Source organism: Falco peregrinus, chromosome 6, assembly GCF_023634155.1.
Source record: "Falco peregrinus isolate bFalPer1 chromosome 6, bFalPer1.pri, whole genome shotgun sequence".
In the NCBI taxonomy this organism is placed as follows: Eukaryota; Metazoa; Chordata; class Aves; order Falconiformes; family Falconidae; genus Falco; species Falco peregrinus.
The window spans coordinates 84,536,502-84,553,622 of record NC_073726.1 but is presented as its reverse complement, the minus strand read 5'-3'; the positions used below and the strand labels follow the sequence as shown (position 1 = coordinate 84,553,622).

Below are 17,121 nucleotides of genomic sequence, written 5' to 3'. Positions count from 1 at the left end.
ATAGCTTGGAAAGAAAATATAACCTGATTTTTCTGCTGCTGAATTAAAAAATTGATTAAAAATAGCAAGTTTTCCTCCTGCTCCCTCCTAAAAAAATGTTTTTATTTGACTTTTAGCTCTTATTCTTTCTCCCCATCAGAAGGAAAGGGGGCAGAGCACAGATGTCATTCACAGTTCAAGTAAGTTTGACACTGCCTACAAGGTTAGGAGCCCAAATGTCATTGATTAAGATGGGAAAAAGAGACCCATATCTACAAAGCAGACATATGGTCCATGACTTCTCCCCAGAATTCATTTCAGCAACATGTATCAGCTCAAAAATCCACACAGGAGGTAAGAACTGAAGATAAAGATACTCACTCAGTGTGCACCAGATCCCAAATCCAGGTCTCAGGGAAGAATTTCCGAATGGTGTTATGAGCAACACCACTCCCAGAAATAATCCTTGACTCATCTAGAATATTATATATGGTTAAAGTATAACATGAGAGGGGTCAGGCCAGAAGAACCTGAACTGCCTTCAGACTTGCTCAACGCTATGAATGAACACTATTTCATTGAGTACATTTCAATTCTTTTTCCTGTACAAAGGGAAAACTTGAAGAGATATAGGATACGGGAAGAAAAATTTCTTACCTATTCTCTTTTCCCATGGGAAAATACTAGAAAATTTAGCTATTTCACAAGACATATCACTTCATTTCACATTAAAAGTTCTCATCATCCACTTAGAAAGGTATGTTCTCCATCCTCTACCACTAGCTCTCTTCGATTTGGAAATGGGTGACAGTAGCCAGTATTACTACCAAAACCTATAAGGCTTTAAAATTCTCCATGAGAACGCAATCATCTTTTCCCCATTCAGTAGTTAAAACTGGAGCTGAATATCCAGCCTACTGGAAAACTATTTTTGTTCATATAGTCAAACTACAGGTCTAATATTAAGAACCAACATCCTCTTTCCAGCTTTGCCATGGACTCACTTGTGATGTCCAACAACTCATTTAGCATGGAGGTACCTCAGATTTCCTAGCTGTATCATGGAAATAACAATACTTTCTTATTTTGCTGGACTTAGAATCATAGAATCACAGAATCATTCAAAATTCTGGGTGGGGAGGAACCTTTGGAGTTCTCCAGTCCAATCTCCTTGAAGTAGGACTGACTTCAAAGTCAGATCATATTGCTCAAGAGCCTTGTCCAGCTTAGTTTTTAAAACCTGCAGCAATGGATCCAAAACATCCTGGAGAAGCTCTTCTAGTGCAGCACAGCTCTCATGGGAAAGAATGTTTTCCAAGTGCTGAATAGCAATTTCCCTTGTGGCAACCCATGGCTGCTACTTTAGGGTTTTTTTGCTGAGCAATCTGATTTGGAGGAAGAAAATCATAATGCTTGCTGATCTATAAAGGCGTTGGAGACAACATGCTGTGTGAATTCCTGACATTGGGAATTGTCATTATTTTTCTGGATTGTCATTTCCTTCTAAATATTTAACTGAATTGTGATTTGATAAAAGGTTCTGACCTGAAAAAGCCTGAAAAACTAGTATCAGTTTACGAAAGAAGTAGCATCCCAGTATTCCCTGTCTTTTCTATATGCACCCTATACTTAAGTGAGAGAGAATTGACTCTACCGCTAGGACTGTCAGAAAGAGATTACTTGAGGCAAACTGGGACACATAGACCTATTCCCCAACAAACCCTCAACATGCTGGCTGATATTTTATACAGAGAACCATTTTGAAAACCAGGTAGACTGGGACTGGAGATACAGTATGAACCTTCCTTTACCTGCGCTATAGCCACCGACATGGGCAATACTATACGCAATATTGACAGGGTGATCTTCTGTATCCGATTTGTCTTCATTGCACAGAACGGGCTTCCGTAGCTTGGAGTTGGTGAAAACCTTCAGGCCCATATCCTAAATGTGAAAGAATCAATCATGTCACTCAAGGCATGCACTAGCTACCTGTGCTTGCCGCTTCTCCCACCTGGGTTATCATAGTTCATCTCTCTCCTCTCTTCTCACATCCCATTCTTTCAACCCTGCATGTTACAACTCTTCCTTGCCAATCTCTGTGTTTCTTATGGAGCAGTGGCACCTGGTGTTCTGCAAAGAGCAGTAATGATGGGGCTTATGTTAGGTCTTAGGTGATATGGACAGTGGGGAGTAGAGGCAAGTGTATCAGGAATGAAGTGGCCTTCATCATGGACTCAGATCTTTACAAGGAACACCTGAAGTCATGAGCCAAGGATGCGGTCCTGCTTAGCAAGTGTCTACTGAAGCATGGGCAGGACACCAGTGGATATATCTAGTAGTAGTGATTTTCAGTCTTCCTGAGTAAGCAGTGGGGATAAGAAGGCAGAAACTGGGTCATCAGAGACTTTAGGCAGTTCCAGGCATCAGCTGCCTTCTCTTAGGAGTGAGAACCACCACCTGAGAGAGTTGTATGCTAATGTGCATGAATTCTTCTGGAATATCTCCCACTTAAAGAACCACACAGAGCACATACCCTGAAAATTCTGTAGGCATCACCATCATGACTGACATTCACAGGTTCATAGTATAAGCCATCAAAAAAGGTGGTTTTGACTGGGGTACACCTCTCTGGCTTGTCATCTTCCAGGTTGAGCCCATTGTGGTAATAGCCATATAAATCACTCACAGGAAGTTGGTAGTACACCTGGGAGGTGAGAATGACTAGTGTAAACACAAGGGAAGTACTGGGCAGGTGTGAAGTCACATATATGCAAAGCTTATGGTAGCTCCTGAGCAATCCTGTAGACTGTGGTGGGTTTGACAAGTGATGCCTTCCTAGAGATGAATAAGCAATTTGGCTGGTGTTACAAAAGGAGAACTGGACTCTTCTATCCTCCTTCTGAGCTTCAGTGGCTTTGTGGGGTGAACTTGAGCAAAAAGCATGGAGATATATTCCTAAGTTATGCAAAGATGAGACTGGAATCCAACAAGATACTAGCTGACATCTACAACTTCTGTTCTGGGCCCAAGGCCTATGTGAGACATAAAATGCAATTTTGACATCATCACTCCCCAGGGAGTAACTCTGCTTTCAAGGATTTACGTTAGGTATATTCTTGGGATATGTCTTACACTGCCATGCTTTCCAAAAGTAAATGTTCCACCATCAGTTTCCGTCTTTGAAGTATACAACTGCCGTAGACTTTTCTTTAATCACTGAAATGTCTGTTTCCAAGGGAAAAATAAAAATAGAGCCAGCAGCAGAGAGGTCACAGCTGGGAATTAGACTGTCAGTCTGGATGTCCCTAGGTCAAAAGAACACAGGACTGGGGATGTGGCTTACACTCTCAGCAGATAACTGTCGCTCAGGCTGAAGGAGGAGGACACTCTGATCCACAGCCCGCAGGGCACAGTAGGAGTTGGCAGCAGCTTCAAGGTGAAGACCGACTTTAGAGCCTGGGAGACCCTGCTTCTCAGAGAACTCAAGCTGGACCTGGAAATTAATAAATCCAGACAACCATAAAGAAATTAGGAGAATCAGCTTGGCATATAGATCTAAATCTCACCTTTCACCAGCACTCGCTCTTCTCTGTGGAGTGAAGCTCTTACTGCTAGATGGCCCTTCTGAATCCCTGTTCTGTGAAAATTCACAACCTGTATAATTGCCCTACTCACCTCCCCCTCCGCACTGCATTGAGAACTTTGTCTGAGCATACATGTCAATTCCAGGGACAGCTCCTCATGTTCCCAGGCACATCTGCACCTTTTCATTCCTAAAGACCGTCCCAAGTGAAAGGCTCTCGATGAGGTCATTCCCTAACTGTTCCTTCAGCAAAGAGGCAGCTGATATAGCCCTTAATAAGAAAGCAAAGGTTTTTACCTTGTTTTTGAAACATATGTCACTGCGTATCCAAGAGCTATCAGCCACTATCTCCCCGTGAGGATGCACAGTGTAAAGCAACAGATTGGTGCTGGGGGCAAGCTCCTCTGTGACAGTCAGTGTGATGGAGAATGTACCTCTTGGAGCTGTGGAACAAACATGGAAGGACAACCCAACAAAAGAGGTTAGAAAAACCTCAGCTTTGGTGGAAGGACCACATATTTATCCATAAGCTACTAGCACCTGTGAAAAACGGGGAAGTTGGATATTGGAAGATTCATCTCTCAGTGACCGAGGAACAGCTCCCATCAGCAAGGAAACAGATACAAACTGGAGGATGCTGAGAGCAGGGTGCTTTGCAGAAAGGGGTCTGAGCTGAGTAGAAGTTGGTCAGGGAAATCTGTGCATGATTGCTATGAGAAGAGCACAACATTGCCTTTGGGTCTCAAACCTAGAACCTCCTAGACCAGAGGAGACGGACCAGTCTCCTGAGCAAAAGGAAACCTCTCTTAACACTAAGAAATATGAAGTTCTAATCTAGATGACAACTACTAGAGCAAGGACAGGAAATTAAACCTAAGACCAAAAAAGGCAAATACTAAACGAGTCCTATATGTGGAGTGAGTCTTACTCAAGCCATCTACTGAAACCAGATTCTGCAAGAAAATGTATTTTTAACAATGGAAGAATGAAGTTCAGTTTGCTGTGATTAGTAAGATCATTCTCATTTGTGGGTATTGGGAGAATTCTGAAAGTGCAATGAATTCCAAGCATTTAACTGTTAAATATCCCTGTCAAACGACACACATACTATTTCAAACTTTTAAAAGCTTTACTCTTCTAGCTGGTGGATACTAGGATGTCACACTAGAACTGTGAAACTGTAAATACTCCTCAGCAAGAAATAAAACAGAAGGTTACATTCCTTGTGTTTGACCACAACAGAGTTTTAATCTTTCAACTAACAAGATAAATCTGATTACGATATAGGGATTGTTTAGATGCTGCAGCAAAAGCAACTGATACCGCGAGTAGTGACAGGTCATAGCGTTTAAGAACTAGGACCTGATTTAGCCACAGTTCTCTGCTTTCATCCATTCTTACAAAGATTACTAATTCTCTGGCGCTTATGATGATCTTATGAATATCAGTAGTAATATGGTCTAGAACTTACCACCAGAGATTCTGACTAGCTTCTGGCCACTGAGAACAATTTTTCCTTTTGTCATCACCTGAGCATAGAAAAAAAAAATCATGAGGCAGGATCAAAAGGACCTCCTCCCTTCCCCCATGAAGTCATTGACTTTGAGTAGTGTTCTGAGAGGCTTCAAAGGCCATCAAGTTGAGCTTTGATCTGTAACCACCAGTCTGGAGATTTCTGCTTTATATGGTGTTTAAGAGAAGGTGAAAGAAAAGAGATGCTTTTGGAGTCAACGTAGCACTTACCACATAGTAGAAGTTTGTGTGACTGGCATTCCTGTAGCCCTCTCTGTTCAGGATGTAGTGGACATTGATTGTTTGCTGTTGGCCACAGCTGAGCTTCTCCTTCACTGGCTCAATTTTCACAAAGCTGTTGGTCCGTGAGTAGAAGCGCTGGACAAAGAATGAGGCTTGAGGCTCATTATCATGCCTCCAAGTGAAGAAGTCTGCACAGTCATCTGGTGCTTGCCTGACCTATGAAGTAGAAGAGTCTTACACACAAAGTGGAAAATAAAAAACGGCAGGCAGGTGAGAGGCAAAGGTATCTTCCCTTTAAAATATTCTGTCAGGAAAATGACTTTGTGGGGCTGTTTAAGCCAAGAGCAAGAGCTGATGTGAAAAATTTGTGCTTCATCAGTCCAGAGCAGGGGGCTTTCTGGACACCTCAGTGTATCCAGATGCCTATGACACATTGCAGAAGGGAAGTTATTTCAGATTCATGCAGGCTTGGAACAGGTTGTGTAAACTCCTAGGAGTCATTGTGAGTTAGAATGGTATCGTTCTCAGCCTTCTTTTTCTCAGCTCTTCCCGTCACACCAGAGAAAAGGCATGCCAACACGAGAAGACCATGTGGTGGTTAACAGGCACGAGTCTCTGCCAGCAGAAAGGCAGGGAAGCAGGCAGCCCCAGGGAAAGAGGCTGGCAGGCATCTGGGCTGGGTAGGGGAGACAGGGCAGTCTGTGAGGAAGGTCCACTAGCGCACAGGATAAAGAGAAGAAAGATGTCTGCAGAACGGGCTTCTGAGCAGAGGGAAAAGCAGGGACCTGCTGGAGATCACTGCAGCCCAAACAGTGCTGGGGTGCAGACTGCCACTTCTCAGGCACTGGGGTTTTCTGATGTGAGTTTCGCTTAGGTTGCAGGTGTTGATGGACTGACTGCCTACTTTCCTCCTCTGAAACATCCTGCCAATCACTTCTAATTGCTCTCCCCGGTGAAGTATTTTTTTCAGGAATTAGACAGTTTACTTACAGAAAGAGCCTGTATTTACTTACTCTCAGCTCAAAACTGGGATCAAAGAAGTTGGATGTGTTTATGGAAAAAGCAGCAGTGCCATTCTTGTCAGTGGTGTAGTGGGCCAGATACCGTTCGTTGAGTTCCAGCAGGACAGTCCTATCAGCAACAGGCTTGCCATCCACATTTGTCACTGTGATCTGAACACAAAGAATACCCAAGGGATTCAGGTAAAAAAAAAAAAAAAAGAATGGGAAATGCTCTGTTCACCAGAGGATGCTCACTTAAGCACTGAGGACAACTACAGGGAATAGAATTCAATAATGAATTGTATGTAAGAGGCAAATGATCATCAATAGTTTGAAGGAGAAGGAGTTCCATGACAGGTATAGGCAGGCAATTCCCATCACTGCCAGGACTAACTATATGTCACAAAGGGAGAAAGAATTGTTTATATACATGACCCTGTATAAGAGATTCTTTTAACGGTAAGTCCTCTGATCCTCTTCAGTGGCCATTAGTTCAGTGGGCCATCATATAAATTAAAGACTACTGAGTGAGAGATGATGGTTTAAATTATTACCTCATGCTCCCCCTTCTTGAGCAGATAGAAACAGAGGGACTTGAGAGCACATACTCTTTGGAGAGCACTAGCAAAACTAAAGCAATCAGATGACTTTACGGCCCCAGATAACCTATGGAGCTCAGTAGCACATCCCAGCTCCTAGGCATCTGAGTATACCCTCTGTCCCCATTGCATATAAAGGTGATGCTGTACAGCTCATGTTCCTTTCTATGCCTGGGTTTAGCCTGTGTGTGTAGGTTGCTAGAAAAGTCAGAATGCGCTCCAACACCTATACTGCTTTAAGTAAATATCCCCGGGACTGTATGATGCAACGCAGGGTAAATTCTACCTTCAGCTTAGGCACACCTGTTGCTGAAGTAGTTTCTTGCAGCCTCTTCCTCCCTACTCATATGACCTTTCATTTACCTGCCTTTTAGGCATTCGCTAACTATGGCAGAGGAGAGACCCTAACACTCCAGGTATGGTATATTTTTCTTGTTTTCTCTGGGATAATCTAATGCAACAAGAGAACTATGCAGCACTCACTCTTATGCAGCATTACCATGGGAAGTTGTCCCTACAGAGTTAGGTGACAGCCATAAATGGGGCAACACAGAGATCATCATGCTGGACCTAGGGAGTTTTGATCTAAATATGTTCTCTCAGGTACCCACCTCACCATAGTAAGGAATTCCCCTCTTGTAATAGAGATCCATATTCTCAAACGACACTCTGTCATTTGCCTGGTGGACTGCAACATAGTCATAGCTTTTCATCTGGATACCTGTGAGACACACCCAGGGGAGGAAACAGAAATCACAAGCAGGCAAAAAAGTGTTTCTTTTGAAAAGCTATATGGAGCATCGATGCTCTGTATGGAGAGATGCATGAAGAAAATGGTGATTGTTTGTTGTTTGCTCTACAGATCAGGATGAAGGAGCTTCCTCTCAGAAAGTACCATCTACTAGCTTTAACCAGCTACTCCCAACCTCCACTTGGTGTTACCTGTCCCATTTTCAGTGACGATGCTTTCTACATTCAGACTGGCATACATCCTGGCATAGCTGCGGTAGAGCTGGAATTTTTTGGTGGAGATGATAGTGCTGAGGCAACCATCCTTACCCAGCTGAAAAAGGAGCACAAAGGAGAAAACCCATTTTTCACAAGGTTTGAAAAATGTCTCCTGAATCTGTATTAGCAGGTCTCTGAAGAGCTTCATTGCCTCTGCTCATATCTTCTTCAGCTCTTCCTTTCTAACTGGCTCCACTCTTACATTACACTTCTCACTCCTTGGCTCCCTTCCCAGCTCATCATTTCAATACCATTTACCCTTACACCTAGAAACCTCTCTTCTCATCCCCCCTAATCCTGTCTATGCCCATCTTGCACAATGCCTGAGCTCTATGATCAAAGTCTGATCTGTTGGAGAAGTTACTCATTATCTTAATGTCAAGTGTCCTCAGTAGCACAGACTCCCAGTAGAGGTCTGCTGATTAGATTTGGTAAGGACACAGCTGCAGTGTTTTAGGAGTGAGCATGAATTTCTAGTTTCATAAGCTTCCTAGCCTTCCACTGACTGTTTCCAAGAGAAAAAAAATCAAAGTCTCCTAATGAGGTCATTGGTAAAAGCTACCTTCAAGGTCTTTCAGCATTTCCTGTGAGGTAGTGAGAAAAAACACATATCTGTGCTGTAGTTGAGTCCAGATCAGTTTGCCTCACATGGGGCACCAATTGTCACAGACAAGCAAAACTAGCTGGCTGTAACAAGACTTTTACCATCAGTCAGAGTCTACTGTCCATGCTGTTTCACCTTCCTCCAGAGGCCAGACCACACCACTCCTCCTCCATCCAGCCTCTTCTACACTTCTCAGTGCTATTTAACCACTTAGTGGAACGAGCTAAAGCTGCACATCGTCCATGCCAATCAACCCACTGCCTTCATTCCTCTACACCTCTGGGATTCTCTCTCTCTGGTGTTCCCTGGGAAAAGAATGAGGCTACCAAGCGCTGCTGCATATTGGGTAGTAAAGCTACTGGGAAGAAGGGTCTTGCTCTGTATCGTACCGGTCCAGTGACAATTTCACAGGTTTCTTTCTGTTTATGCTCACATTGCGATCTATAAAAGTGCTTCTGACACACATTGATGCGGGCATTCGCTTGCACTGGTTGGCCATAAGTGTACCTAGAAGAGGAAGAGACACAAAAACCCAGTCACATGGACTTAGCATGAAACCTGCCCAGAGTGCAGAGCAATGTAGACTCTAAACCCCTCAGAAGTGCCCAGATAGAAGAGCAGCTGGGGCTTAGGACCAGTTAGCCCTAGCAGAATTCCCTTCAATTATTTTAGGTTTAGTTTTGGCACCCTGTTGACAAAGATCTGCTTTACTATTGCCTTGGTGTCGTCATTCTTGAAAGTCTGAAGCTGGAAGGTGGTACTGGGCTCAGGGTTGGAATATCATTCCCCGCTGCTTGCTTTTTCTTGTTAGTGCCTTACACAAAGCAGAATGTATTGCAGAAAGATCCCTACTCACCCTTATAGCTCATGCCACCCTGCCCTTCATCAGTGTCACAGCCAAAAATCTTAATGATAGACTCTCCTGCTGTACTATTTCTCTTTTTTCTGTAATAAAACCCAACAGCTAGCAAGTATGTGACGCTAGATATCTTCAAACTGTTGGATGCACACAAACTCTCCCAGGTCTAATTCTGCTATGTAGTGGGAGGAGAGTTACCATATTTCATGTCATGGAAGTCATAGGTAAAGGACTTGCTCTAACCCAAACTCTGAACCAGCAGCAGGGTCCTGGCTTCCCAGCACAGCACACATCCTCTATCCCATGTTTATTGTGCACAGTTGTGTTGTTCTCAGCTCTGATACTTACGAAGCACAAACGTTCACTCTGACTTCTTCATCAAAGAAAGAAATCCTCTGTGGCACATCGGTTGTCACTTCAAATTTTGGGAGCACTAGGAATGCAATGTGAATATGGCTGATCAGCAGTTGCATGGCATAGGCAGGTGTGTGTGCGTGTAAGTAAAAAAACAATTGGCAAAGGCATTTTCACCAACAAGGGAGAAGAAATGGATCAAAGAAAAGTCTACCTAGGAGCTGGCTGTAGGTTATTACTGGAGAAAAAATAATCTTTAGTGGTAAGATGAATAACTTTTTTAGAATGCAATAATAATCATACTAATAATGATAACAGCTACAGTAAGAACTGTAATACATCACTCTAATTGGCTGTACATTTTCTTCAAGAGAAAGGTGGGAGTAATGCTGATGTCTCAAACAACTTAAGCCCTGGAGAACAGAAGTTATTATGCAATACAACCCCAATTGGAGGAGAAAGGCAACAGATTAAGTGAAATATTAAAACCAAACAGGTCACTGTCACTTTTTCTTTTCAGTTTCTCTTTTGGCCCAGATCACCAGCAATGATGACAACATAGCTGGAAAAGGCCTTGTTCTCACACACCTGTACGCGGGAGCCTGGAAGGTGTGAAAGAGCTCTGGAGGGTAAGTGGGAAAGGTGCTTTACTGCCCTTACGAACAAACCAAACAACTGGGAGTTGTCAAGCCTTCTCTGAGAACTAATAAGAAAAACCTGCCACTGTAAGTTGAGAAAACTTGCAAAATCAAAATCAATTTAGCAACTCCCTTGATATGGTCTATTCCAGAGTGTAAGCAGATCACTGTGAGGGCTTTGGCATCTCCACTACCCACTGTTTTCCATCTTGCACTTCCACTGGATATTCAGCCTCCTCGGTAACAGTCTGGTACTTGACATTTAACCTGTTTGATAGACAGTATCTTCAGATTTCTACCACATATTTTAGCCTAGTGGTCTTCATACAGCGATGACCTCCACAAAACAGGGCAGGCCTGACATGTTCATTTTGCCTCTGAACAGACAGGGAGTGTAAGGTCCAAGTGACAGCATGTGGATCCCAACGTCACACAGTGACTTTGTGACAAGCCCGAAAAGGAATTAGATTCCTAATTTAATTCCTGAAAAATGCTGCCTTTCTTAGCACTTCTTTTTTCGGTTCATGCCTTTGCTTTCTCCACCCAGGTCTCTTCATGTCTTTCTCTCTCAGGTATGAAGTGGATAATTCAAAGCACTTACACCCTGCACTAGCAGCTCCTCTCTGACATAGGGAAAGCCAGACTCGTTGCTGGTGCAGGGCAGTTCACAGCCTTTGCTTACCATATTCCTCCACTGTGAAGAACTGGTACTCTTTTTCACCTGACGACCTCTCCACAATGATGTAGTAGGAACCCAGAATAGGCTCTGGGATTAGTGGAAAGGAGAGCTGGACAATTCCATGCTTAGATGTTACCTCCAACCACTGGAAGATCTTGTTTTTCTCTGGATCCTGGAGAGTGGGAGAAAGACATACCAAAACTTTTATCACCCTATTTCTTGTCTTCTCGCCTTCTTTCAAGTTTTGCTCTCTGGCATATTGGCTAACTGCATAACAGGGTGAATGCAAGTCTGGACTGATGACATGTGCTCTGATTTCCCAATAGTTTTCCAGATGTGTTTGTGGATTAAACAAGCCTGAATTTATGTTTAACTGGAAATTAGCCACACTGGCAGATGATCTCAGATCATCCGGCAATAGTACCTGATTGTGACTGAGGCTGCTTATCTGTAGCTCTTCTATTATAAGTCTTTCAGACTCAATTCCTTCTGTAAAATGGGAATATTATACTGACCTCCTTTAGAAAGTGCTTTGAGATCTAATGATGTGAAATATGGTAGAAGAGTAATTCATTGTTAGCCTGTCCCCCACCAGAACATGACATTTCAGAAAGTTACCGTTCCTACGCCTGTATGAGAATGAGTCTATTTCACCAGCCCATTTACTCTAGTACTAATGCTTTTGTTTGAATTCTAACTAAAGACACAGCAACAATCCCATGCCACCTCTGACTAACATCTCCAGTTCTGCTGATTTCTTCTCCTCTAGTGTTTGATAATGGGTACTGCCACTGTTCAACCTCAAGCCCACTGGCTTTAGATGGAGTGCTCTGGATGAGCCTTCCTCAGCTACTGATGCTATGGGGAATGATGAAGCATAGTCTTTCCAAAGCAACTTATTCTTTCATGACGCTGCATCTCTTACCTCAATGATGATTTGGGGATACTGGAGGAGGAAAAAAAGAGAAAGAAAAAGAAAGATCAAAACATCAAGAAATTAACTGTGGAGTTTGAGAAATACTAGAACATAAAGAAGGCTTTAAATAGCTTTCTCTGGATACAAAACACTGGGCCAAGGAAACAATTCGTAACTCATGTCTGTAATTAAAGAGATAATTTTAAGCTAACATGTTTGTGAATTTATCTTTTCTACAAAAACATGCAGTCTCTTTCAACATATCTGAGACAGATGAAGTGACTACAAAATCTGAGTGCTATGAAAGATTTACAGGAAAGCTTTCACACCCTTTGCCCTCTATAAAGTCAGGAAAAGGATGGAGTGTGAAGTTAAGGAGTTACAGCAGTTCTCCAAAAACATCAGGAGGCCTGTGCCAGACCCTTTTTATTAAATTTCTAAGTGACAGGGTCTCAGTGAACAGGTATCCCAAGAGCCTGCTTGGAAAATCTTGAGTCTCACTCATACTTACTGTTTCCTGAACAGGTCTGAACTGGGTGTCCAAAGTGACCACACGAAACATCACTGAAAAAGATGCAGGACAAAAGGGAATCATTTACTTTAGCAGCAGTAAGTTACTTCTAACATACAACAGAAACAAAGTTTGCCCAGACTTTCAGGGAGAACTAGAGTCCCCAGAGAACCAGAAAGGATTTGATTATCTTATCCAGTGAAGAATAAAACCAAAACAAACTTGTGTGCTGAAAGATCTTCGATTCTGACCCACTGGGACTAAAGGAATCTCTATAGTAAATAGGAATACCCTGTACTGCCTTCAATTCTTCTTGTAGGACTCATTTCTTTGGAGCATTTCCTAAAACACTGTACACAGACCATTTAAATGAAAAAAATTAAGAGAGGGAAGAATTTGTCTTTATTCTAAGTGTAAACGCTCTGCAGCACTGAAGTATAATTACACTAAAGAGATAGCTAACTATACCACAGCTAGTACTGTAATATAAATATTGTGATGGAATCAGCACTGTGAATTAGATTAGGAGTTAAATAGAAAGAGCTGTTGACAGGAAATTACATGCTTGCTTTATTTGTATATGAATTTTATTAATTCGAAGCTTAACCTATTATTTTCTCTATTTTTAAGGACACTTGTTAGGTGACTGACCTCAGTAAACCTGACAGAACTCGAGATCCTGTAAGTGCAATTAACTCAGTAAAAACACATGAGCTCTACTCATTTGTTGCAATTTTGTAAATCGGTTCTATTTTTCACTGACTTTTGATGAGCCCAACCTCAGATGACAATTATACACTCTCTGAAGGATTGCTCATGGCCATTGCAGTCCATGGTCTTTTACTCCACCAGAGGAAGTCCTTGTCATTCTAGACCCACCCTTGCACTCAATTTCCCAGTTGACTAGCTGACTCAAACTCCTCAGCCACCTTTTTGCCCTGGTTTGTAAATGGGTTTGTCCGTCTGGATGAAGACACTATTATCCGCATTCTGAATCGCCACTGATCTTCTTTCAGCTATGTTGACTGTGGTGCCTTTGGCAGAAAAGGAAATGAATGCCAGGGGGTCAGAAGTAGCAGGAGGAACCTGGAGAGAAACAAAACCCCAGAGGAAAAGTGGTAAATGAGGTGTGATCAGGTCCCCTGGTGCCCGGGGTTCTTGAGTAAGATACTGACTGTCAAGTGAGTCATAAATAGCTTGTACAAAGTCATGAGAAGCCCCATCTTTACCAGTGAGATAATCTCTGAATTTTTGCTGTGGAAGTCCCATAGTCTGTCACCAGGTACTAAGGTTTTAAGCTATGCCCTGTCCTATGCATTTCCTCATCCCATGTATGCAGGTTGCCCCAGCCATATAGCTCAGTTCTGAAGTGTTTTCTCCTGCTGCAGTCTGAAGACCTAACCTTGGGACTTGTTTATCATATCTGTCCAGATCTTGCAGAGTCATGGGAAAGGGAATGAGCATGTCCCAGCTGGATCCTCCAGCTTGACAGTTATGACAGTCCCATAGGGCACCTGCACCCGCAATGGCAATCAAAAGCTTTTTTTCTGTTCAGTCTGTGAATGGAGATGGAAAGTCTTTCTCCAGCTTCCCCCTACAACGCATATGCCTTTCTTTTTTGTGTCTACATTGTCAGACTTCCTAGCAGTTTATCTTTTTTTGTCCTGTTCCTTTCCCACACTCTTCATCTTCTTGCTCTCGTTGATAGGGAGAGTTGCCCTTAGAAGTATTTCGAGCTTCTACACCCTCTTCAGTAGTCGAAAAAAAGAAAAATACCTTAAACTCGCAGCACTTGAAGTAATCATTCTGTCTCACGGATTCCTTAAAGAGAGTATTCCGGATACTGCCGTATTCCAGGACGATGCTCAGGGACAGAGGCTCCCTGAAGCTGTGGAGCTGGACACAAGCGGTCTGTGGGGAGTCGCTCCGCAGTACAGTTGGGACCAGCAGCACATACTGACTGTGAGAAGGCAAGAGCAGATCACAGAGTTTGGTCATGAAGGAAACTCAGAGCAAACAGGAGAGCAAAATACCACAGAAATGCTGCCCATATGAAGGAAGACATAGTTCAAAGCTTGTTCAAAGCTTGTTCAAATCCGCTGAAGGATTTCTGTTTTATTCAATTAATTTTGAATAATATGCTAAGAAAGTAAAAATGACAATTGTCCCTCACAATTCTTTCGGAGCTGAAAGACTAACATTATTCTATGCAGTCTCTTCCCCAGCATGATACTGCATCTTTCCATCCCAGGCATTTACTCAGCTCCAATTAGTGAAGTGCCTGAACACCTGACAAGCTTAGCTGCATTTATCCTCCCATGACCCATATGTACACTTAAATACTAGTCAATGTTTGTAACAAATATTTATTTTTATTTTCCTCTGGATCTCTGTCCCTCCAGATAAGAACTGTCATACCACAAGTCAATCAGCATAATGCACAAGAAATGATCCTGCTTTTCTATTTTACCGAATATTCTAGGGAACACTAAATCTAACCTGCATGCTCTGTTCTGTTTCAATGCCTCTCCCTGGGTTGCTTCCTTTGCTTCATTCTTCCATTGGGCTTTTTTAGTTATACTGCTTTCTGTAACTAGGGCATCCTTCATTCCCCAAATTCTTCCTCTGAAAAACTTTCCTTCAGATCTGCTATATTTGGCTAACGTTCTGTTGCTGATCACCAGTTCTCTGCTGCCCAAATTAGTCTTTACAAATAATATATAATAGATTTGATGAGCTGGTTCTGCAGCACAACGTGAATCACACAATCTTTTCTTGATAATCTGACCCTTTCCCTTTTTTTCTCCCACAGTTTTGCTTACTCATATTGCCTTCATTGTTATTTTCAGTTGCCCAGTTCAGACTGAATGATATTTGAAGACCAAAAGTAAAATGATTAAAACCAACAGTGTAACTGAGAAAGCTAAACACTCTGGCTTTCACAGAGTTTTCCTTTAGAACTTTTCAGAAGGGCATTTAAGCTGTAATGTTGGTGTATTTTTGAAAATTGTGGCTGAAATCTTCCATTTGTATAAAGTCGTGGACATTGACAGTGCTGTATGAACTGTGACAGCACAGCAGGTGCAATACTAATACTAACACTAGGATTGGCAGCATAGTCCCTAGTACCAGTCATTATCTGGCCTGTAGCACCTCCTCACACACCATGCTCCCTCTGTACTGCTGATGCTTATCAATCCCTATCATTAGTATTACTTGCTAGTCTAGTCTTGTCTCCACTTTACCCATGTGCTTCAGACTTCCACCTACTCCAGTTTTATGTTTCTGTCATTCAAATCAGGTTTCATAGCACTTTAATGATAATGAGCATCATTCCATATCATCCTTCAATGTAACCTATTTCCATTTCAGACAAATTTCAGAACCTGGATCTCAAACATCCAGTTTATTATATAGCAGTGTTCCAGAAGAAATAAACCAGTGGGAAATACAATAGAATATGTTATTATAAAAGTACAGAATGTATGATCTCTTACGGTTCAGAAGACACTGTGGCAATCCAGTTCAAGCACAGAATACTCAGAAGAATCCTTGACCACATCTCTGTCGGTGAAGAAAGAGGAGAGACTGATCTCCAGTGGACAGCCTGTCTTCTGGCTTTTAAACTGGCCTGAGATGATGCTCCTCCTCCACAGATTCCATCATATTCCAACAAAAGATATCTACATAAAATTTGCATAGGTTCATCTTCCTCTCTGTTGTGTGTTCTCACACTCCTTGAACTCTCAAACAATAGCTTAGGAAAGCTCTCATATTTCACATAACTTCCTGCAAGCCAAACCGGTTCTGCCCATCTGAATGTTTTATTGAAGCTTGCCTCTGATTATCATGTCATTGGCTGAAGGTTCCGTAATGTTTCAGCCTGTTAGTATTTGCCACTGCTTAAGTAGTTCCTTGTTGGGTGAAGATCTTCTGTAGGTATATCTCACAGAACAGAAGTAATCCTAACACAGTGCTATTGTATGCCTGCATAGGGGGCTGGGCAGTGACAATACACCATCAGACTATAGCTGCATTCAGTATGGCACAGAAGGGAACTCCTGATTGTAATCGGGGTTTCTTACTGAAAACAGTAACGTTCAGCAAGAAATGGTGTGGGCTAGTTGTCCAGCATTTTTGCCAGTGGACAGGGCAAGCATATCCCTAGGGAAAGGAATCTGATAATATTACTTCATTTGTTCACTCATCTGTCTGTCAGTCTGCTTTTCCCCGCTGTCCCTGCTCCCCCCATGAAGCAACCTGCAAGCCTGTTGGTGAATTTTTAGTAAATCTGACTGAGAAGAAGTTTCAGAATAATCAAGATAGAGAATCATAAAATGATTTAGATAGAAAGGGACCTCCTGACATTATATGCTCCAATCTCCCCTTTTAAGCAGGGCTAACTTCAAAGCTTGTCCAGTCATGTTTTAAATATCTCCGAGGATGGAGAGTCCACATCGGCTCCCATGCTTAACCATCTACATTGTGAAGATTTTTTTTCCTTAAATCAGGATTTCTTCTATTATAACTTGTGTCCGTTGCTTCTTGTGCTTTCACTGCACACCCCTGAGATGAATCTGTCTCTGCCTTATCTATCATCCCACTTTATGCAGCAGAAGACTGCAATTATGT

At 42.4% G+C, this 17,121-nt stretch overlaps 1 protein-coding gene across 1 annotated transcript in view; it reads right to left on the bottom strand.

The window, feature by feature from the left end:
* Positions 1-16,282, bottom strand: part of LOC101922768 (ovostatin-like) — a 32,088-nt gene extending 15,806 nt beyond the window's left edge. Inside the window, exons 1-18 of the mRNA XM_055809081.1 lie at positions 15,987-16,282; positions 14,266-14,449; positions 13,419-13,575; positions 12,490-12,542; positions 11,988-12,008; positions 11,066-11,234; positions 9,740-9,824; positions 8,922-9,039; positions 7,863-7,983; positions 7,532-7,641; positions 6,334-6,492; positions 5,309-5,536; positions 5,037-5,094; positions 3,863-4,008; positions 3,326-3,475; positions 2,516-2,686; positions 1,791-1,923; positions 361-454 (exon numbers count right to left, since the gene is read on the bottom strand). Coding sequence (XP_055665056.1) covers positions 361-454; positions 1,791-1,923; positions 2,516-2,686; positions 3,326-3,475; positions 3,863-4,008; positions 5,037-5,094; positions 5,309-5,536; positions 6,334-6,492; positions 7,532-7,641; positions 7,863-7,983; positions 8,922-9,039; positions 9,740-9,824; positions 11,066-11,234; positions 11,988-12,008; positions 12,490-12,542; positions 13,419-13,575; positions 14,266-14,449; positions 15,987-16,189 — 2,360 coding nt within the window. The 5' untranslated portion in view covers positions 16,190-16,282. The remainder of the gene's footprint in view (positions 1-360; positions 455-1,790; positions 1,924-2,515; positions 2,687-3,325; positions 3,476-3,862; positions 4,009-5,036; positions 5,095-5,308; positions 5,537-6,333; positions 6,493-7,531; positions 7,642-7,862; positions 7,984-8,921; positions 9,040-9,739; positions 9,825-11,065; positions 11,235-11,987; positions 12,009-12,489; positions 12,543-13,418; positions 13,576-14,265; positions 14,450-15,986) is intronic.
* Positions 16,283-17,121: the final 839 nt, after the last annotated feature.